We start from the raw sequence: 22,524 nt of genomic DNA on the forward strand, positions 1-22,524 counted from the left end.
CCTGGAGAACTCCATGGACAGAGGTGCATGGCAGGCTATGGTCCATGGGGTCACAAAAGAGTCAGACACAACTGAGCGACTAACACACACACACACACACACACACACACACACACACGTAAGGTCATGAGGGTGGGGCCCTCATGAATGGGATTGAAGGGTTAGTAGCCCAGTCATGTCCGACTCTTTGTGACCCCATGGACTGCTAGCCCATCAGGCTCCTCTGTCCACAGGATTAGGATTAGTGCCTTTACAAGAGTCACGACTGAGAGCCTGCCTCCCCTCTGCTCTTGCGGTGTAAGGACACAATGAGAAGTCCACAATCTGTAGCCCAGAAGGAGATCTCACCAGAACCCAAGTGTGCTGCACCAATCTCAGACTTCTAGCCTCCAGAACTGTGAGAAAATAAATGTCTGTGTTTTATAAGCCACCTGGTCTCTGGTATTTGCGAGCGCAGCCCAAATAGACTAAGACATTCATCTTCCTTTATACTTCATTTCCACAGTCAGTGCGCGAGAGCCGGCTCCGTCCCCAAGTGCCCATCAGGACGCTGGGCTATGGCATCTATTTTCTTACCAATAACAAAGATCCTCCTGTTCCACTGTGAGCAAAACTAACCTGAACCTCATCTCCCCTCAGGTAAGAATTCCCCGCAGCAAGAATTTTCCCTTCTTTTCCTTTCCCTTGGGCAATGCTGACTTGCAATGTAGCAATTTCTCCATCTGCAAGTGGAGAAGAAAGAACTCCTCCCCTTGCAGCTCATCCCAGCACCTATCTCAGAAGGGTGGGGAGCAGCTCCTCTCCTGCAGGTGGTCCCCGGAGGCAGCTGAATCTGTAGCAGGCCTTTTCTCCAAGATCCACCCACATTTCTCATCTTGCAGCAGCTTTGGGCTGTAAGAAATGACTCGTCATTTCTCACGGACATCTTGTTTCCTAAAGTAGGAACACCCCAGAGCAACCCCCAGATTGTGTATCAATAGAGAAAGGCAGAAACCCTTTTGGCCCACAACTTTAATCAATTTCTGTCCCTCCATGGTGCCCTGGGACCAGTGTAAATGCTGTTGAAAGAGACTTCAGACTCCCTGATTGCTCCGGTGAGACAGGCCAGGATTTCAGGAAACAGTAAACAACAAGAAAGAGATGAAAAGTTAATGAATGCCCCCTTAAGGATAAAAGTTCACAAAACTGCAAAGAAGGGGAGAAAAGATGCAGGCAGGTTGTCATGGAGCATCACCGATGACCAAAACCCTGGGTCAGACCAAGCACACACAGCACAGCCACTGAAAAAGAAGGAGATAGAAGTAAGTTCAGGGGTCCTCTGGGAGCTGGTGTGATTGCACCAGCGATGTTCTCCAGCTTCACATGGGTGTGACTTGCTCTAGCTCCTTCCCCAGGAAGTGCCTCGCTCCATAAGAGTAAGCAAGGAAGCCCTTCACTAAGTCACTGCTCCCCAGTCAGAGCCCCACAGAAATATGTCTTAGGAAAAGCTTAGCCCCACAAAGCAAAGCAAAGCAAAGTGAAGTCGCTCAGTCGTGTCTGACTCTTTGCAACCCCATGGACTAGCCTACCAGGCTCCTCCCTCCATGGGATTCTCCAGGCAAGAGTACTGGAGTGGGTTGCCATTTCCTTCTCCAGGGGATCTTCCCAACCCAGGGATCGAACCCCGGTCTCCTGAATTGCAGGCAGACGCTTTAACCTCTGAGCCACCAGGGAAGCCCTTAGCCCCACAGGGACTTCCAAAAATTTCAGGTTCAACTCGATTGAGCCTAATGTGCTTCTAGAAAGGCCTTCCCTAGATCACTGGAAAGGGATCAGCAACACTGCCATTCTAGGGCAGAATAGAAGTGCTTGTACCCAGACAGCTAGGCAGGACCAGGAATAAGCCGGTGCTCTAGCTCTTCTGCCTGAGAAGCAGGTCAAGGGCAATGGCCCACCCCTGAATCCTCAGGACATGCCCACACCTGCATCTCCACAGGCCAGTAAAGGCCCTGCTGCCCAGGCTGCAGCCCTCCACAGGGGAAGGGCATGGTGTTCTCTGCGTAAGATATGATGGGCCTTGTACGCAATAATTTACACCCATTTATTTTGCATCTGCTCTTGTTGCTGTTCACTCAGCTGTGTCCGACTCTTTTTGACCCCATGGACTGCAGCACGCCAGGCTTCCCTGTCCATCACCAACTCTCAGAGTTTGCTCAGATTCACATCCATTGAGTTGGTGATGCCATCCAACTATCTCATCCTCTGATGCCCCCTTCTCCTGTCCTCAATCTTTCCCCGCATCAGGGTGTTTTCCAATGAGTTGGCTCTTCGCATCAGGTGGCCAAAGTATTGGAACTTCAGCATCTACTCTACCTTGCTGCAATTTAATTCTTTGTTTCTGATTTCCTTCTATATGTCAATCAAAGACCTTCTGCCTGAGAAGTTAGGCGTTTTAAACTGTACCCACCACCCCCAATTTCATCCAAATTAATAAGAGCTTGCATCCTTGAAGTGATCTGAGATATAATTGATGACAATCATACTCCTCCCAGAAATGCCTGTCACAGAACAAGCATTGTTTCCACAAAGAAATAAGATAAGCCAGTGCGAATAAACAGCGCTTGGCAGCAATACCACCCAAGAATTTTCAAGTACCACAAGCAAGCAGTTTACCAAAACTACGTACCTCAGCCAGAGAGAGCTGGACAATGCCATTCTGGTCCTTGTCCAGAAGTCTGAACAGTTCTAGAAAGCCAGAGAAGGAATGAAGTCAGATAAGGACGCTCCTGGACTTTGGAACAGCCGGAGAGCTGCCTCTGTCCACCCCACACCCACCTGGCACCCTCCCTCCATCTCCCACACCCTCTCCAGCTTCCCCCTGGCTTCCGGGGCCCCGGAAGCCTAGATCTGGACCCAGTGCCCAGAGCAATGGGCTTCTGGCAGCAGATGTCCACTCGCCCAATGAGACAAACTTCCAGTTGTGAGCAGAGAAGTTCCTTTTGCCATCTGCACACCCAGAGCTCTAGAAACTTGCAATTCTTTCAACAGGGGTGGGGGCTGGGGTCATGGAATGGGGGTGGTTGCCCCAAGTGTGAGTAATCCAGAGGCGAAGCTTCGCCTCTGGCTGCCTGACCTTTCCCCAAACTCCCTCCCTTAATAGGATATATTAGCATACGCATGAGGCTTTCTCCATGGCTGGGTGGGTAAAGAATCTGCCTGCAATGCAGGAGATGAAGGTTTGATTCCTGCGTCAGGAAGATCCCCTGGAGGAGGAAACGGCAAGCCACTCCAGTATTCTTGCCTGAAAAGTCTCAAGGACAGAGGAGCCTGGTGGGCTACAGTCCATGGGGTCGCAGAGTCAGACACAGCTGAGGGGCTAAGCACAGCATTACAGCATAAGCCTGGAAGAAGACTATCCACAGCCTCCCAGAAGGAGACCCCTATTCCCTCTCTGGGAGGTGATACCTGCTCTCAATATGATTCCCATCGATGCGAACAGATACCAAAAGCCATTTAAGGACCATTGCAGGACTCATTCATTTGTTGCAGTGACTGCACACACTAGGTGCACAAAAATCTCCCAGAGAAGGCAACACCTTGGGCATGGCCAGCTTCCTCAGCCCCTTCAGTTTCTGCTGCCCCTCCCTCAAGGATGCCACAATTACCTAAGCCTTTCTGGTTCTGCCTTCTGGCCCTGCCCCCTGCTCCTTCCTATACCTCAGGAGAAGTGGGATGGGTCAGGGTGGGGGTGAGGGGGCTTCCTTGGTGGATCAGATGGTAAAGAAACTGCCTGCAATGTAGGAGACCCCGGTTTGATCCCTGAGTTGAGAAGAACCCCTAGAGAAGAAACGGGCAACCCATTCCAGTATTTTTGCCTAGAAAATCCCATGGACAGAGGAGTATGGTGGGCTACAGTCCATGGGGTTGCAAAAAGTCAGACACCACTGAGCAACTAACACTTTCACTTAAAGGAGAGCATGACTCACTGAAGAGGGTCTCCAGACGGATCATACAAGCAATGAAGCTGTCAAAGTCCACGGTGAGCTTGCTGCATGCATACCGCATGGCGATGGTCTGCTGGACCTGGTCACTGAGGGTGAAACCTGTGGGCAGAGGGGGGCCAGGGTCATAGATGGAATGGGGGCCTCAGTTCTATCTCCAACAGAATTCAGGGCTAACTCTCGCCTGATGCTGCCCCCTTCAAAGGATTCCAGAGGATTCTGGTCATCAGATCAGTTTCCTTTTAGAAAATCCTCAACAGGATGAACCCCACTCCCTGGTCCAAAAATAGGCCTGGAGCTCCAGCACTAACTTAGCTTTGCATCACATGGACCATAGCAAAAAAAAAAAAAAAAAAACAGGGAAGGTGAAGGGACTGCCTCTCCTGCCCATCCCCTTCACAGCCCAGTCCTGTGATTGCTGTCACCTTCCCAGGAACAGGCAAAGTCCTTGGAAAAAGTCTAAAGAATCCAGCAGCATTCCCTGCTCCCCAGATAAGGAAGGTACTCAACACATCTTTGTTATCACACAGACATCCAGCACAAGGTAATTACCACTGTTGGCCATTAGCAACCACCACCATATTAAGCACATTTTCAATGAGCACATCCTGGTCTCAGGATCTTCCCTGCGGGATGTGTCCTCACCTGCCTTCTTGAGGGCTGTCCTCATCTCATGGGCATCGATAGTCCCCGAGTGGTTATGATCGGTCTCCTGAAAGATCGCCTAAAGCAGGAGAAAAATTCCAGGTGAAAACAACTGCTTGCAGCCCCTGCAGAACCATCTCCCTCTACCCCACTGCTTCCTCAAGAGGCCAGGGACACCCTCAGAGGCTTCACTGATTCCTCCCAAGAAGTCTCCAGAACAAAAATAGGAGCTTGTGCTGAGAGCCAGTGGTAGTCCTTGTGCTCTGTGAACAGTGGGACTTCCGCTGGCGGCACTGGTGCAGGGGCCTGCTTAGTCCTTCCTGGACAATGTGTCCAGGTCTGGTGTTCTCTTTGACCATGATGAAGGATCTGGTTAGACCAGTGCAGGAAACTGATCAGAAATGGGTGTCAGGAAGGGCAAGGTGCTAGAAAGAGAACAGAGGAGAGTGACCAGAGCCCAGAGGTTACCCAACAGGGAGAAACGGGTTACCAGATACTTCTGGATCTTCAACCAGAGCGTCTTGAATTCCACCAGTTCCAGGGAGCCTGTCCCATTGCTCTAGGCGGGTTAAGGCCAACACGATCAAGCCCAGTTTCCACATGCTTTATGGATCACATTCTCTGTGACCTTGCACAGTGAGTGTCTTAAGACCTCAGTGAACATCCATGTCTGCAGTAAGCAGGGCCCTGGGAGTCATGGTGGGAAGGATTGGTGGGAGACAAGTTCAAATAAAGATTAAAGAAGTCAAATGCTCACAAAGGCCCTTGTTTGAGGTCAGGCACAGAGCTAGGGGCTAAGGGCAAGTCAGGAGCCTAAAGCCCTCCTACAATATCATTCATTTAGTGTTCAGCATCCTCATCACCGTGGGATTTTGAGAGGGTGGAGCTAAATAATCTGTAGTAAATTCTCTTCCAGATTTAAATGTCTGCCATTGATATTAGAGTTGATGGCAAAATGGTACCAGAAGAGTCCTCAGGAGCATGGGATTGGGATTCTTAGCCACACACAGTCTACACATATTTGTCTGGTGCTTTGAAGAGGCTCTGAGCTTCTCACCATTGATTCCCAGGGATCCTGGGACATGGTCCGAGCAGGACAGCTGGCTCAGCCAAAATGGGCCAGGGGTTCTGTGCAATCCTCTGTGTCCAGTGAATACTGATTAAGCACTGGGCTAGACCTGGGGGGTGCTTTTGAACTGTTTGTGAAGTTCAGTCTCTTTGAAACTACCCTTTTCTCAGCCATCCCAATTAATCAATAGACACCAGCGTGTTACAACTCAGGTGTTAAAATTCTGAAACAGACCATCATTCTCACCTCCTTCAACTAGCCAAACAAAAAGTCATGTTTGCACTCAAGACTGTAAACCTCACCCTTTAAGAAAGTCTGTGTCTTTTATCTCCACAATCTATGCTGAGTGTCGGATGCACCACAACCTTCCAATCCTCACTAATATGTCTACCAACATACCTGAGGATAGTAATCCACAAAGAGGGCTAACACTATGGTCTAGCCAGACCTGTGTATACTTGTATCTCATTTCAGCCTCACAAAACTACAGGAGCTACATTCTGTTATCCCATTTTCCAGGAGAATACATGAGGTTCACAGTATTCAATAACTGTAGTAGGGCCAGAACTTGGATCTCCTGTCTGTTCCAAAGCACTGTCTCGGAGCACCAACATATCCTCAATTCCAGATGAAGCTGCCGACTCCCAGGCCTTGTCCCAAATGCCCTGAATCAGCATCTCCAGGAGTGAGACCCAGGCAACTGGATTTTTAAAACTCCATGATTTTTCAGTGCTGATACATGCTACACTGGACTACATGCTATACGATTCTATTAACATGAAAATATCCGGAATAGGCAAATCTATAGAGACAGAAAGTGATAGTACGGCAGAGGGTTTGGGGTTGTTGAGCGGAAAGGTGAATGACTGCAAATATGGGTGCAGAGTTCCTTTTAGGGGTGATAAAAAGCTCTAAAATGGATGGTGGTGGTTGCACAACTCTGTGAATATACTAAAAAAAACCATGAAGCTGTACCCTTTAAATGGGTACATGGGATGGTATGTGAATTATGTCTCGATATCGATAGCTCAACAGGTAAAGAATCCACCTGCAGTTCAGGAGACACAGGAGACATGGGTTCCATCCCTGAATCGGGAAGCTCCCCTGGAAGAAGAAATCACTTCCCACTCCAGTATTCTTGCCTGAAGAAATCTCATGGACAGAGGAGCTTGGTGGGCTATAGTCCAAGGGGTTGCAGAGTCAGACGCCACTGAATGACTGAGCAAAAATACGCAAAAAGCTACACAAGGTTCCATGGGGCTTCCCTTGTGCCTCAGATGGTAAAGAATCCACCTGCAATGTGGAAGACCTGGCTTCGATCCCTGGGTTGGGAAGATCCCCTGGAGAAGGAAATGGCTACCCACTCCAGTATTCTGGCCTGGAGAATCCCATGGACTGTATAGTCCCTGGGGTCACAAAGAGTCAGACACAACTGAGCAACTTCCACCATGGGCAGTTCTGCTGTATTTTCTGGTTCAAAACCACTGCCCCCTAAGCATCTAAATGGTGAAACAGATGCTCTTGAAGAATGATTGAGTCACAGTCCTCTTAGAGCCATGAAAATGCAAACACCCCTGGGAATAATGTTTGAGGGACCACAAGGTCACCCTCAAATCTAAATGAAAGTTCACAGGCAAGTTTAAGAAGAATGACTCAGAAATCAATGACTGTTTGCAAAAAATGAATCAACCGTTAACAGTTCTTCATGGCCCATGGCTTCTTAAACATGGACCTCACTGAAGGACCACACTGGCCTCAAAGAAGCCCACAGGGCTGGGCAGGCCCAGCATCTGAAAGTCCAGGACCACAAGGATAGAACCAGCTCTCCATGGTTGACACCCCCAGTAGAGGTCAGCACACTCAAGCCAGCTGTCCAAGCCCTCTGTGCATGGCCACAGGGCAAGTACAACTCAATCCTCCCACCCCAGAGGTCATCATATCTCATCACAGATGAAGCCCCCAGAGCTGAAGTACATTCTCCAAAGCTCCAGTTTCCAAAGAAATCGCCTTCACCAGCAGCACCATGGGACACGGTAACCTGGACCCACCCAAGACCAAGTTTCAAGGAAGGGGTGCCCTGCCCTTCCCCACTCTGCGCTCAAGGTTTTCCTTCCGTCTAGAATGCCCTAACCTTCTCCATTCCTCCCCAAATCTCTTTCTCATTCTTCAACATAGAACAAGGGTCAAATCAGGTCAGAGCAAACAAACAGGTTTATCCTGTGTGATCAAATTCTCAACAATTGGTGTCAAGGATGGGAGACAGAGACAGATGGGGATGGAGAGAGCCAGGGAGAGGAAAGAGAGGAACCGAGCCCCGTGGGAGGAATGCTATGATAAGTGGGAGGAAGGCCACAAATGCCATTTTTGCTATCTCTGAATTATTGATATGTATACACTACCATGTGCAAAACAGATAGCTAGTGGGAAGCTGCTGGACAGCACAGGGAACTCAGCATGGTGCTCGGTGATGACCTAGAGGGGTGGGATTGGGGTAGGGTGGACGTTCAAAAGGGAGGGGATATATATGTAATTATGACTGATTCACATTATTATACAGCTGAAACCAACACAACATTGGAAAGCAATTATGCCACAATAAAAAAATTAAGTTCTTGGTGAAAATGAAAAAAAAATGTGAAACACCAAAAAAAAGAGGATTTTAAACAAGTCATTTAAACATGGCACACCTCAGTTTCTTCACCTGTGAAACAGAGAGCATCTCAGGCTTACTGAAGAGCAAAAATGAGATGATTTTTCTTTCCAGCTCAGGCATGTAGCTGCCATATGCTCAGAAAATGCTGGTTCCCTTCTCTCTCTTTCCCCTGCCTCCATCTCAGGTGGAGGAGTCAAGAAAACCAGGATCAAAGTAAAAATAATGTGACATTTAAAGGATACATCCATCAGGCTGATCATCTCTCTACAAGTGTTGATGTCAAATCCATCAAATTTGACGTCTGTTCCTAAATATTTAAATAGAAAGGGGGGGGGGGGGAGGGCAGAGTCAGGATCATTTGAAGGCATGGGAAATAATCGCCCTGGTAGAAGGCCACCAAAGACACCAGCCAGAGTACAGAGCCAAATGTGAGCTCCACATAAACAAGTGAGCTTGGTGGCGGGCTCCTGGGAAGAGGCCCCCTGGAGTCCCAGAGGTGGATGCTGGCCTCAGGATTCAGTGTCAGAATCTCAGCTTTGCTACTCACAAGCCACAGACTTCAGCAAGCTAGTATCTCTGAGCTGTGCTTTTCTGCTCCATCAATAAGAACAACAATAATACTCGCCCGCAAAGCTAACTGGTGACAAAATTAGATAATGTAAGTGAAGTTCTTAGCATGGTGCTTGGTCTATGACAAGTTCTTAATAAATCAGCTAACTTTTTATTGGCCAGGTATTGTTTGAAGCACTCTATTTTGTTTAGTCTCTGCATCAAGTCCAGCTCTTTTGAGACCCCTTGGGCTACAGCCCAAGTAGCTCAGCAGAAAAGAATCTGCCTGCAATGCAGGAGTCTCAGGGGATATGGGCTTGATACCTGGATTGGAAAGATGGAAAGAGGGCATGATAACACACTCCAGTAGTCCTGCCTGGAGAATGCCATGGACGGAGGAGCCTGTGTCCATAATATCACAGAGTCAGACACGGCTGAAGTGATTTAGCATGCATGCATGGACTGCAGCCCTCCAGGCTTCACCATCCATGGAATTTCCCAGCCAAGAATACTGGAGTGGCTTGCCATTCCCTTCTCCAGGGGATCTTACCAACCCAGGGATCAAAGCTGCATCTCCTGCATTGGCAGGTGGATTCTTTACAACTGAGCCACCAGAGGAGCCCTCTAAGAACTGTACCCCATGTGGTAAATACCTTCATACCCATTTTATAGATAAGGAAACAGAGGCCCAGAGAGGTTAAATAATTTGCTGAAGATCACAGAACCCAGGCAGAGTTGGGATCTAAACACAGGCTATCTGGCTCCATAGCCCAAGCTTTTAACCACAACACACAGCCTCTCAAACAGTAACTGTTAATGTTACTTCTAAATTGCAGGCATCTCTGGGATCTACAGCCATCCCTGGCTCCATGCTCAACTTGCTCACACTTGAAAGCCAAGGCAGGAAGACACCAAAGACCCTGCAGCCCTCTCCACTTCCCTGGACTCTTTCTCTGCCAGGCAGGAGGAATAGCTGGAGCAGAGGGTGGGGAGGGCCTCCAAGCCTGGGCTCTCAACCTCAGGGAGGTGCTCAGCCCCAGGGTGGGCTCACATCCGGCTTTGCCCCTGTGCCCTTCATGCTCAGACCCTTTCTGGCTGCCATGGGTAAACATGTCCATCACTCAACCAGCCTGAAGCCTTAACCTGGCCCATCCCCAAGCTGGGCAAGAAACCAGCTCCATGGATCTGCAGTTCATAGGAGAGGAACATGCTTTTCCTCAGCCTGGGTGAAGTTTGATCCTCTGCCAGCCCTCAGGACTTTAGCTAAAGTCTGAAGACGGAGAACCGTTATGATCGAGGACAGGCAGAATCCTCCGCTCTACACGCCTTCCCCAGAGGGGCACTACAGAACAGGATTTTCAAGCTGCATAGCTTCCACAGTACCAAGTTATTAATTTTGTGGGAGATTTTCATTTACATCACTCTCAGCCCAATTTCTTTCCTGCCAGGACTCAGGACTCTTTGCTGTAGGGCCAACTGACCCCAGCATCAGCCCCGCTCTCACCCTGCCCACCACCCCTCTGCTCCAGCCTCTCCCACCTGCCAGATGCTCTCTCAGTCCAGATGGAATCAGGGCCCTGGTCCCCATCTGCAGTGCCCCTGGCCCAGTGCCCACCCCCACCCTCACTGGCGGAGGGCCCCCAGGAAGAACTTACGTTTGGAAAACACTTCATTCAGAGCTGTTCTGAGTTCACTGGCCCTGATCTCAGAATCCTAGAAAGAGGAACCCGAATGCAAAGCATGTCAGACCTTAATGAGTGTTTCAAGACACAAAATGAACGTAGATTCAGACACCGGGTCCACTGACCCTATGATTTTTAAAAGGCTATGATAGCTTTAAAAAAAAAAAAATCGAATTCACAGCCTCTCTGGGGCCCCCACAGCCCAGTGAGAAGTGTATATTAATGGCGTGAGCAGGGCACACTCATAGCAAAAGGCTGCATACAGCATCTACTGCCTTTCTCAGACTTTCCCAACCCGAGACCAAGACGGGCAAAAAGCAGAAAAGGAGCTGGCACTGACGGCCACGTGCCTGGGGTGGAGCACCCTCAAAACCTCACAACAGCACTGTCCTCGTGTTAGGGTGAAGGAAGCTCTGACTTTGTAAACTGCGGAGCACCATATGGGCTTCCCTGGTGACCCAGTCAGTAAAGAATTTGCCTGCAATGCAGGAGACCCAGGTTCAGTCCCTGGGCCAGGAAGATCCCCTGGAGAAGGCAACTCACTCCAGTATTCTTGCCTGGGAAATCCCATGGACAGAGGAGCCTGGAGGGCTATAGTCAATGGGGTCGCAAGAGTTGAACATGACTTAGCGACCAGACCACCACCAAACGCCATATACCTTTACCATGTAATTGCCATTTGCCTGCAATGTAATTGCTGGAGTTCACAGTCGCCAGTGGCAGAACTGGCATTCGAAACCTAAGTCTGTCTCACCCCAAAGCACTCGCTCTCCCACTGCATCTGTGGGAGCTGCCATTTCACATAAAGCCCACCTCATCCCGGAAGTAGAGATTTGGGGGACTAGGGTTCTTCACCTGCACGGGGCAGAGGATAAACACTGAGCCTCAGGATTACTGGTCCCTTAACAACCAGCTGGAGGACAGACCTCAGGCAGGATGCTGAAAGAAGCTCAGAGACAGTGAGGCTTAGAGAAGGGGCCCCAGACTAAAATCTGGGTTCCAGTCATACCTACCCCGCTTATTCGCCATGGGACCTTAGCCACGTCACTTCCCCTGGTGAGGTGTGGTCTTAACACTTGTCTGCACGGGGCCCCATTTCTCCCCTCTTCCACCAGCCAGGCCCAAGCTGCTCGACTAGAAATAAGCGAGGTGGGAGCTGTGAGCTTGCCTGTGAGTGCAGCTGGCCTCATTCAGGCACAGAATGGTCAGCCTCAATAATAAGACCTGGGGACATCCTGAAAAGCCTCCAGGCCAAGAATGGGCTGTTGAGACCTTGATTGTCCTTCACAAGGCCTCATGTCCCAGCCAGCTCCTTAACCTCTCTGGGCCCGACCCTGCACCAGGAGAACAGTGACAGTGACTGATATTGCCCCACCAGGCAAGAGAGAAAAGATAAGGTACATGAAGAACTACACAAATAGGAGCTTTCATTTTGTTATCAGTCTTGATGTTCCAAATAAAATATGGTCCCTTGGAAGCTAAGGCAACAAGGTTTTGTTAGCCAAAACATTGGTCTAAGTGTCTATCTAAAACATAAATTGCCTCAATTTTGCAAAGCCTTCTTTAATGGCTATATAAAGGAATTGTGTTCCCAGGTTTTATTTTCTGCCAGGGATTTTAAAGTATTTTCTTCTACTCCGTCCTTAAGTCTATAAAGTGGCTCAGAGCTTTCCAAGGGTGGAGAGCATTGTTTTTCTCCTTCTGTTACAGAACGAATGTTTGCATCCTCCAAAATTTGTATGTTGAAATCCAACCCCCAATATTAAAGTATAGGAGGAGGGACCTTTGGGAGGTGATTAGGTCATGAGGGTGGAGCCCTCGTGAGTGGAATTAGTGCCTTTACAAAAGGGACCCCAGATGGATTCCTAATCCTCTTTCTGCCACATGAGACAGTGAGACGTGAGTCCGCAAGTTAGAAGACAGCCCTCCCCAGAATCTGACCAGGCCAACACCCTGATCTCAGACTGCTAGCCTCCAGAACTGTGAGAAATAAACTTCTGTTGTTCAAACGCTTTCCAGTCTGTGGTACCTTGTTATAGCAGTCCAAGATGATGGACGCCTTTCCAGGCCCTCTGGCAAACCTATTATCCTTCAAAGAGCAGTGCATTCACTGTATTTATGGGGCCAGTTGTGACACTCGGAGTCTGGAGTCTGCTCTGACTTACAGCGCCTCAGGACCAGAATCACAATAAGCCAAGTCAGCAGGACGGGGCTGGAAGGAGCAGTGGGCACACCAGCTCCACAAGCCCCCGAGCGGCGCTGGCATCTGGGCCAAGCTTGACTCCCACAAGCCCAGCTCCGCCGGTGTCCCTGGGGGCAGGCGAGGCAGCAGGACATGAAGCACTTAGCCCAGGCCTGGTTGACTGAGCTGCCGGCCACCTGGGCTGGGCGATTCCTCTCATCTCTGAAGGATATCGGGAAGTTTTGCCTCTTGGTTTTCTAGTCAGGGCTCCGATCCGCCAGGGTCAGTTTACACACAGAAAGGCTTTTGGCAGGACCTGGAGATTCAAATTTTCTACTTTCTCAAAATGCAAGACGACACAGCAAGAAAACTGGCCGTGGTCAACCCCACAGTCCTCTCGCCAGCAGTGCAGGAAAGACCTCAGGCTTCAGACAGGAAGAGGCAACAGACAGACCTGGGAGGCCTAAGACCTGTGGCCCTTGCTATTCAAGGAGATGCAAACAACAAAAGACTCAGGTGACCTGAGCTTTCTCGAACACTCTCCTGCCCGTGTGGGAGCTCGTGTTCGCCCTCCACTCACCTTCCCGGCAAACTTCTCAAACAGGCTCCTCAGCTGGCCATCTTCTTGCTCCACCTCGCTGGGTCGTGGCTAAAAGGCGGGGCAGTTACAAAGTTAAGATGGGACTCACTGAGAAAAATGAAAGATGAAGATTTAAAATTCATCTATGCATCATTCACTACATCTGTCGCTGGTCTGTTGTGTGCTGGGCACTAGGTGGGGATGAGGCGGGGCATGGTGATAAACAGGAGGGGTCCAGGGTCCTGGCCCCAGGAGCTTCCCATCCAGCCAGGCTCAGGGGTTGAGGGGATTCCTAGGCAACCAATAAGAAGCCCCGAATGACTGCTACAGGTCAGTGTCAGAGCTTGGCGTTTTAAAGGTAGCATACCTCATGTGGGTTTCCAACTACCACATCCCCAATTTCCCTGAAACACAGAGAAAGGAAATAGCAAACATGGGTAAGGATTAACAAAACATATAGCTAAAGGCTAGGTTCTTTCAGGAAGTCTGTGGCCCAGCTGAGGGACCAGCTTCCCAGCAGAAGACCTGGTTCCTACTATCACCAAACTGCGTAAACTGAACCAGGATCCCTCCCTTCATGCCTCCAACTCCCACCCCACCCTGAGTTTTCACCAGCGACAAGAGCTGCCAAGTTCAGTGGGCCCTTCATGGAATCCAGAATGTTCACCCTGGAGGACTACTCTTCTGAGGAATCCTCTCCCCACCTTTCCCAGTTACTAATCTCATCTTCCCAGCTATGTGAATCCCTGCTGAAACGGTATCTGGGGAATGAGTCACCAAGCCCACAACCCATGAGTCCATGCATACATGTACACGGTATGTGGGGCAGTGTGTGTGTGTGTGTGTGTGTGTGTGTGTGTGTGTGTGGTGTGGGGGGATGATACTACATGTTAAGTGTGTGTACGTGGTGTTTGTGTGTGGTTTTATGTGTGTAGGTAGTATGTGTGTGGTGTGTATGTGTGTGATACATGTGATGTGTGTATATCAGGTGTGTGTATGGTGTGTTTGTGGTGTATGTGTAGTATATATATGTAAGGGATATGTAATCTGCATGTATGTATGCCATGTGTGTATGTGCACACAGTGTGTATGTAGTGTGTGTGGTATGTCTGTACTGTGTTGGTAGGAAGGTGCACAGTATATGGGGTACGTGTGTGGTGTGTGGGTGTATGGTGTGTGTTGGTGTGTGGGTGTGTGTGTGGTGTCGTGTGTATGTTGTGTGTGTGTGTGGTGTGTGTGTGTGTGGTGTGTGTGTGGTACGGGCAGCTATACTATGTGTTAAGTGTGTGTATGTGGTGTTTGTGTGTGTGTGGTTTTATGTGTATATGCAGTATGTGTGTGGTGTATAGGTGTGTGGTATATGTGAAGTATGTCCAGAAAGTATATGTCAGGTGTGCGTATGGCATGTATGCGTGGTATATATATGTAAGGGACACGCAGTCTGCCTGTATGTATGGTATGTGTGTATGTGCGCATGGTGTGTGTGTGGCATGTGTGGTATGTCTGTAATGGGTCGGTATGCAGGTGCACAGTATATGGGGTGTGTGTGGCATGTGTGTGTGGTGTGTGTATGTGAGATGTGCATGCATCATATATGTGTGGTGTGTGATATGGGTGTGTGTGGTGTGTGTATGTGACGTCGGTGTGCATGGTACATGCAGCGTGTGCGTGTGTGATGTGTGTATGTGGCGTATGAGTGTGTGGTGTGTAAGACGAGTATAAGGGAAAAGGCAGTGTTCTCACCCAGCTCCTCCTCTATGTGGCGCCCTCCCCACTGGGAGGAAAATGCTCTCACCCAGCTGTTACTGATGCCCTCTCTTGATCTTTTTAGAAGGAAAACTCTTCCCCTCCTACAGACCAACGTGGAGGAGCAGGAGGGGGCCCCCTAATGAAGAACCCTTGCAGGGGCAACAGATTTCCTCCGGGGGCCGGGGGTGGGTCCCACACACCGACAGCGCCCTGCACCCTCGCGGGGCCAGCTCCCTCTGCGGCCCCTGCCACCAGCCCGCAGGGGAAGGACACGCACAGGGCCTTGGCCTTTTTCTCCGAGAACACCCTCAGGCAAAAGTCGCCGTCCTGGAAGGGCTCGAAGGTGGCCGGCACCACCACGTACTCCCCGGGGGGCAGCCGCACGCGCGCCGAGACTTCGCGCAGGTTGACGTAGGTGCTGGAGCGGGCAGCGGGCGGGCGGCCCAGGAAGAAGTCCCGGCCCAGGTGCGCGTCCGTGTGACTCTCCAGCTGCGCAGAGCAACATCGGGGTCAGTGTCTGCCCACATCCTGGAAGATGAGGGCCGCGGAGCTGGGCTCTATTGCGTTGATTTTGGGCTCGCTGAGTTTTAACCCTGGGCTAAGAATCCCGGGTATTCATTGGAAGGACCGATGTTGAAGCTGAAACTCCAATACTTTGGCCACCTGATGCGAAGAGCTGACTCATTGGAAAAGACCCTGATGCTGGGAAAGATTGAGGGCAGGAGGAGACGCGGACGACAGAGGATGAGATGGTTGGATGGCATCACCGACTCAATGGAGATGAGTCTGAGTAAACTCTGGGAGTTGGCGATGGACAGGGAGGCCTGGCGTGCTGCGGTTCACTCTTTGCAGGGTCTAAGAGTCGGACACGACTGAGCGACTGAACTGACTGACTGACAGAATCCATAGCCCTTGGACTCTGCAAACTCACCCTGTGTCCAGCAGCAGGTGCATTCTGAACACCTTCTGGGTGCCCGGCCCCCAGTCGAGGAACTGACCTTGACTACACAACCTTGGCCAGACCCCTTGCCCTCTTCCCAGCTAAGTAAAGGTTGGTCAACAGGGTCTCCATTGTGTGCTTGGCTTCTCTCTGGATATTTGTCCTTGTGAATCACCCCTCATTGAACCCAACAGACTCTTTCTCAGCATCTATACCTGGGGAGTGGCTCTGAGCTACCCAGTACAGGCCTGTGGCTTAAATCCCAGTTCTCAAGCATCAGCAGCCAGAAGGACCTGTTCATCTTTATCTGGCTGGGGAAATTGCCCTGCCAGGTAACCAGGGCATTAGGCTGGACAGTCAGGGAGGCAGACAGAGGAGGCGGCCACAGCCAGACCTCCCTTGGTGCCTTGGCTCTCATCTGAGGGAAAAGATGCTCCCATAACCCACTTGTTTGTTGGAGGGAGGCGGAGGCTAGGAGTGATGACACCAGCTAATTAGTGGCTGCAGAGTGCTTCGAAAACATAGGTGCCCACGTTATGATTGCTGTAATTAAGCCTCCCCTTAGCACTGTATTTTATGATCAATCTTCATCAAGATACCTGTGGCAGAGGGCAGGTGCTGGTAAGCTACAAGGGCAGTGACTTCTGTGTGACCTGGAGCTGGATTGCCTACCCCAGACTCACAGTGTCCACTCATGGTCACCAGACCCTCTTTAGATCCCAGGTCTGCTAAACAGGGGAGGAAGGCAGGGCCACCAGCCCCCACTGCCCTGGTCAGGACCCCACAGGACCCACCAGTGAGCACCTGATGACCTGGGTGCAAGGGCAGCCACAGCCTTGGGATCCCTCCCTGAAAATTTTTATACTCTGGGGGCATGCCAGCAAGGTCTTGGCCAAGTCTAAGCATTACTGGGATAAATGTCATTCTTGCCGTCCCTGATGAGAGCAATCAGCAGGGGGAGGTACCAGTAACGTAGAAGTGGGGGTGGGGGTTGTGTTGGGAGAAAGGCAAATCGAGTTCTAGTAAGAACCGAGGGCTGGGACAGATTACAGAAGCCTCATTCGGGAGGCCAGAGTGAGAGATGGAGAACACAGAGGAAGGAGCTGGTACCCCTCCGTCTTACTGGAGACTCTACACACACGTGCTCCAGGCTCCCGGCTCTCGCACCTCCCTGTGGCCTGGCCCAGCCACCAGTGTGTGGGCCCAGGACCAGCATGAGCAGCCCTGGGGGACTCGCTGGGAACGCAAGTTCTTGAGCCCCACACCAGACCTACAGACTCAGAGATTCTGGGGTGGGGGGCAGTGGGCTAATGCTTTCACAAACCCCCAGGGGCTTCTGAGCAGTGGTTCGGAACCACTGACCAAAGATTCCACACCACTTGGGGATCACGGGATCCACAGAGTCACTCAGAGGGCACAGGGAAACTCTGCAGGTAGAGGCTTCTCCAGGCGTGCAGAGGGGCCTCTCCCAGGAACTAGCCATTTCTGGTGGGAATCACCACCCATCAGACTTAACACAAGTCTGTTTAATTACTTTTGAGTGGTGACAAGGGCTTGCCTTGAATCATCCATACCCCCTTTTCATACCCCCTTTTCTGTCGCCGTCATAACCAATAATATGCATTTGGGAGTCAACGGGCAGGGTAGATCAGTAGTCAGCACCTTTGGAACAAGGCATGGGCTGGAGCCTGTGAACTTGGGCTTCACTGGCACATGCTACCAGGTGGCCAAGGTTGAGAACCCGGGGGGGAGGGGTAAGCACAGCAGGGCAAACGTACTTCTACATAACTAGAATAACAGACTCTGGCTGGGGGAACTCCAGACAGAAGCATTTCCTAACCTCAGCTGCACATTGGAATTACCACAGAGGTTCTGCTACAATTGCTCAGGGCATGAGATGTCTGAGTTGCCTGGTATCCCCAGCGTGCAGCCGAGGGGAGGCCTGCCGGGTTGGGATGAGCTGGGACCTGACTGGGTACCAGCTGCGTGGACAAGGCACTCTTACAAGTGTGCCCTACCAGCCCCTGCCCATGAGGCCACTGGCATTGCTGGCTGAGGTCTGGGACGGCAGCAGGAAACCCCAGAGGTAAGGAAGACCTTGATGACGTTTCTCTCAAACCCAGCTGTAAATCACTGAGGAGCACAGGAACAGCCAGGAGCCAAAAAGATAAAACTGGTGCTTCCTTTTCTTATCAGACACGAGGGCATTTATTCCTGTTAGCTAGATAAACAGGAGCCTGAGTGAGCTACAGTCATCTTGTTTGGATCAGAGCACCAGGCACACAGGGGGCAAGGGTTACCACTGTGCCCTTCTTGGCGGGTGGGTCCCAAATATCTTTACCAGGTCTCAAGGTTACCAGCTCACCAGATCCTGTAGAGTTGGTCTGTGGGAGAGCCAGCTTCCATCAGAGGAAGCTGATGTCGCCAGGTGCCCATCTGTAGAGGCTGCCCAGCTCTTCCTTACCAAAGAGGGGACATCTCCATCAGCATGAACATACCTCTTTGGGTATCTACAGGAAAGGAGAAAAGAACAGGTCACCCAAGGGTGCCTCGCCCCTCCCCTTGTGGTGTTTCGTCCCTCCCCACATCTAGCGCAGACTGTGCAGTCCTGGGCCAGTGGGAGGAGGCCTGTGCTAAAGTGAGAGACTCATCAGCATTTCTGAACCTGGAAAGTCATTGTTGAAGAGCAAGACCATCTGTAGACTAGTGAGCCCTAGAAATCTGAAAGAAAGGGAAAAAAAGAGTTCTACTTAATTTTCTTGTTGTGTAATCTACCAGGATCCCAAATGTTTTAAGAGTAATAGCCTTGGGGTTTACATGAGAACTAACATCTTACAGGCCTACAGACCTGGGCTCCAGATCAAGGACTTGTCCAGAAGAGGGTGTCACTCAAGTCAAGACATAATTTAATCACCATTCACTACAGGGATTGGTCCAGGAAGAGGCACGTGACCCAAGTCGAGTCCATCAGAGACTTCGCTATGATTTTCGAATTGGAACTAAGGGAAGAGGGTTCTTCTTTTACGTGGACGACATTAGGGAGATTGTGCAGAAAGCAAGTCCGGGAGGATGGCATTGACACCAGAGGGCAGATGTGGAGATAAAGGGTCCTGAGAGCAGGCAAGTCCCCTGTCCCAAGCATTCCTGTCGTTCTCTGGGTTTGCTTACATGAGCTGGTAGATTCCTTTTCACTAGTCTGTGTGCGTGCTTAATCACTCAGCCGTGACCAACTCTTTCCGACCCCATAGACTGTAGCCCACCAGACTCCCCTGTCCATAGGGATTCTCCAGGAAAGAATACTGGAGTGGGTTGCCATGCCCTCCTCCAGGGGATCTTCCCAACCCAGAGATTGAACCCAGGCCTCCTGAATTGCGGGTGGATTCTTTACCATCTGAGCCACCAGGGAAGCCCAAGAATACTGGAGTGGGTAGCCTATCCCTCCTCCAGGGGATCTTCCCAACCCAGGGGTCAAACCCAGGTCTCCCACATTGCAGGCGGTTTCTTTACCAGCTGAGCCACCAGGGAAGCCCCTAGTCTAGCTGGGTCTGTTATTTGCAGCTGGAAACTGTGATGCCCACAGGAGATCTCGGATGCAGAGTGGGAGGCCCCACGTGCCCAGATAGAGAGAAGGTTCAACCCCCAACGTGGCCCCTGCCACACAGGCTGTTTAGACCAGAAGAGCCGGAAGGGCATTGTTTGTGGCTTAGGTCTGTGGGCAACTGCCAACACTGAAGGAAAAAAAGGAAATCTGTATCAGCTGGCATCCTCACTCTGGAGCCCCCGTTTATAACTGGCAGCAGAGATGGAAAAGTCTGGGGCCACTGGCACTTCTCTGACTTTGCGTCTAAAGCTGAGATCCCCCATGCAGAGGCCCTGGCTGTCCGGGAGAGCAGAGGTCCTCAGGGGACTGCCTCCTAGTACCTGTCTAACCGCCTTCACCACCCACTCAGCAGAGACTCCCTTAACCACCTCAGAGGTCTTTCCATTTAACCTGCCCACCACCTCGGGCAATATGCTCTGAAACCACAGCCAAGAGTCCCTGGACAGGAACAGAGCCAGGCAGTATCCAGGCAGAAGACAAGGCCAGCCTCGCCCATTGATGGATGGAAGGGGACAGTCACCTTTGAAATGTAGGATCCTGAATGCAAATGACAGGGCTGCCTGGCAGGAGCCTGTTGTCACCACAGGAAGATAACAGGGGAGAGAATGGAGGCCAGACAAGCAGGGCTCTTTAGCCTTCGGGGCTTTCTGGCTGCTTCTCAATCAGTGTCAAGTTCCCAACCTCAAGCCAGACTCCAGTTTACAGACAGTTAAAGCCAGAAAGGTGGGGGGGGTGGGGGCGGGGGGGGTGGGGCGGGGGTTGCTTCCCAGGTGGCGCTAGCAGTAAAGAACCCACCTGCCAATGCAGGAGACATAAGAGATAGGGGTTCAATTCCTGCATCGGGAAGATCACCTGGAGAAGGAAATGGCAACCCACTCCAGTCTTCTTGCCTGAAGAATCCCACGGACAGAGGAGCCTGGTGGGCTACAGTCCATGGGGTCGCAAAGAGTTGGACATGACTCAGCGGCTAATACTTTCAAAGCCAGAGAAGGCAGTTCCAAGGGTCAGAGAACAGTACCCCCTACAACCCCTGCACTCCCTCTGTCCAACACGAGGTCCTTTGAACAAGCCCAGACACTGCCTCCACCCTCAGACATCCCTACAGTGCTGCACATGCCCTCATCCTAACCCTAAAGTTTGTGTTCACAGATGTCATGCTCTAGATTAGAAGCCTCTGGCTATAAGCAGGTCCACAGATCACATACATGGCGTTATTTTAAAAGCAGCTATAAACTGATGTCTGAAAAACTGACATGCTGTATATATTATTTATGAGAGCAAATGCCATGCCCACAAAGCTATTTCCGTGCGTTAGCTCATGTTCCAAAGAAAGAAAGCTTTTCTGATCCTGTTAGAGAAGGTAGACCCTGTGGATGAAAGCTGGTGGCCACAGCCCCTGTTGCAGCCCACCCTTCGGCCATACCTGCCTGCTGCTCACTCTCCAAAACTGTCGCTTTCTCTCCTGCTGTCAAGAAGCACACGCTGTCCCCCTGTGGCTGGAAAGTTCTCCCTCATTCATCTTTGAAATCCAGCTCACTTTTTGATGCCCTGATCAAAGTCTTCACGAAGCTGTCCCTCTCTGAGGAGGCCTCAGCCCACAGTGTGGGTCCTCATCACAGCAGATCTGACCACCCCACAGTTAGTGGTGTGTGTGTGTGTGTGTGTGTGGTTTTCCCCTTGAGATTATGAACACCTTGAGGGCAATAACCTTGTGCTATTCCTCTGCATCTCAGCCTTCAGCAAGGGACCTGGTGGATACACACTAAAGATGGGTTGAATTGATATGCACGGGCTAAGTGCTTCTTCAGTTTTGACAAAGAATCTGCCTGCAATGCGGGGAACCTGGGTTCGATCCCTGGGTCAGGAAGATCCCCTGGAGAAGGGAATGGCAACCCTCTCCAGTATTCTTGCCTGAAGAATTCCATGGACAGAGGAACCTGGCTGGCTACAGTCCATGGGATCACAAAGAGTCGGACATGACTGAGTGACTAACACTTTCACTTTCTATAAAAAAAGAATCTGGTTGAGTACTACTTACATTCTAGGTGGAGGTGGAAGGGCTAAGCTGGAATAGAACTGGAGCTTATTTATTTGAAATTCTTTTCTCCAGCCATCAAACAGCAATTATTTTTCAATTCCCCATTTCTTCAACACAAAATACACACACACACACACACACACACACCCCCTAAACTCTAAAGCCCTAAGTTCCTAAATAAGAGAAAGAAAGGGGCTGGAAGTTGTATGAGCTTAACAGTCACAATTTTCCTTACTGGTTTCTTATTATAATACTTCTTTTTCATGCAGTAATTTATACTGAGGTGTTGGGCCTCCAGCCAGCTCTTGGTCCTTCTGATTAGACTTGTATTTTTCCCAAGAAATTCATTTTTAACAAAAATCTATCAAAACAACCACCACGAATCCCTCCAGAATTCATTATAGAAAGTCTTTGCCTGTATTAAAAAGTGGATTCCAATTTGACCCTGGCTAGGCTTATCAAGACCCAGAGGTCTTGCTCGAACATATCTGTGAGGCTGTGAAATCTATACTGAGGTGGTTACCGGGGCAAATTGGGGTATTAAGCCAGGCACTGCAGCCTGGGCCAAGAGCCAGCTATGACCTTCAGTCCAGAGATACCAGAACTGAAAATGACCTGTGGCTCCTTTTACCCCAGCCTGGTGTGTCCCAACAAGTGTCTTGGGGTTACCCCAAGAGGAGGGTGTTTGTCTTTGGCTTCCATAACCAGCTTCCCTGTCCCTACTCTGTGATGTCCTCAAACTCCTGTGTCACCTTCTTGGCTCCTGTCCCCTGAGAAGCCTATACCTGGAAAGAGTCTAATAAGTATGTTTACACTGAACAGGCAATGACAGGGAAAAGTTTAATGAATTACACAT

General features: G+C 50.4%; 1 protein-coding gene across 1 annotated transcript in view; it reads right to left on the reverse strand.

Moving 5' to 3' along the window:
* Nucleotides 1-1,253: 1,253 nt before the first annotated feature.
* Nucleotides 1,254-22,524, reverse strand: part of CAPN8 (calpain 8) — a 75,344-nt gene continuing 54,073 nt past the window's right edge. Inside the window, exons 11-21 of the mRNA XM_052654142.1 lie at nt 18,528-18,539; nt 15,367-15,578; nt 13,708-13,744; nt 13,341-13,409; nt 10,552-10,609; nt 8,590-8,654; nt 5,116-5,184; nt 4,626-4,704; nt 3,966-4,082; nt 2,666-2,724; nt 1,254-1,280 (exon numbers count right to left, since the gene is read on the reverse strand). Coding sequence (XP_052510102.1) covers nt 1,254-1,280; nt 2,666-2,724; nt 3,966-4,082; nt 4,626-4,704; nt 5,116-5,184; nt 8,590-8,654; nt 10,552-10,609; nt 13,341-13,409; nt 13,708-13,744; nt 15,367-15,578; nt 18,528-18,539 — 804 coding nt within the window. The remainder of the gene's footprint in view (nt 1,281-2,665; nt 2,725-3,965; nt 4,083-4,625; nt 4,705-5,115; nt 5,185-8,589; nt 8,655-10,551; nt 10,610-13,340; nt 13,410-13,707; nt 13,745-15,366; nt 15,579-18,527; nt 18,540-22,524) is intronic.

Source organism: Budorcas taxicolor, chromosome 16, assembly GCF_023091745.1.
Source record: "Budorcas taxicolor isolate Tak-1 chromosome 16, Takin1.1, whole genome shotgun sequence".
Lineage (NCBI taxonomy): Eukaryota > Metazoa > Chordata > Mammalia > Artiodactyla > Bovidae > Budorcas > Budorcas taxicolor.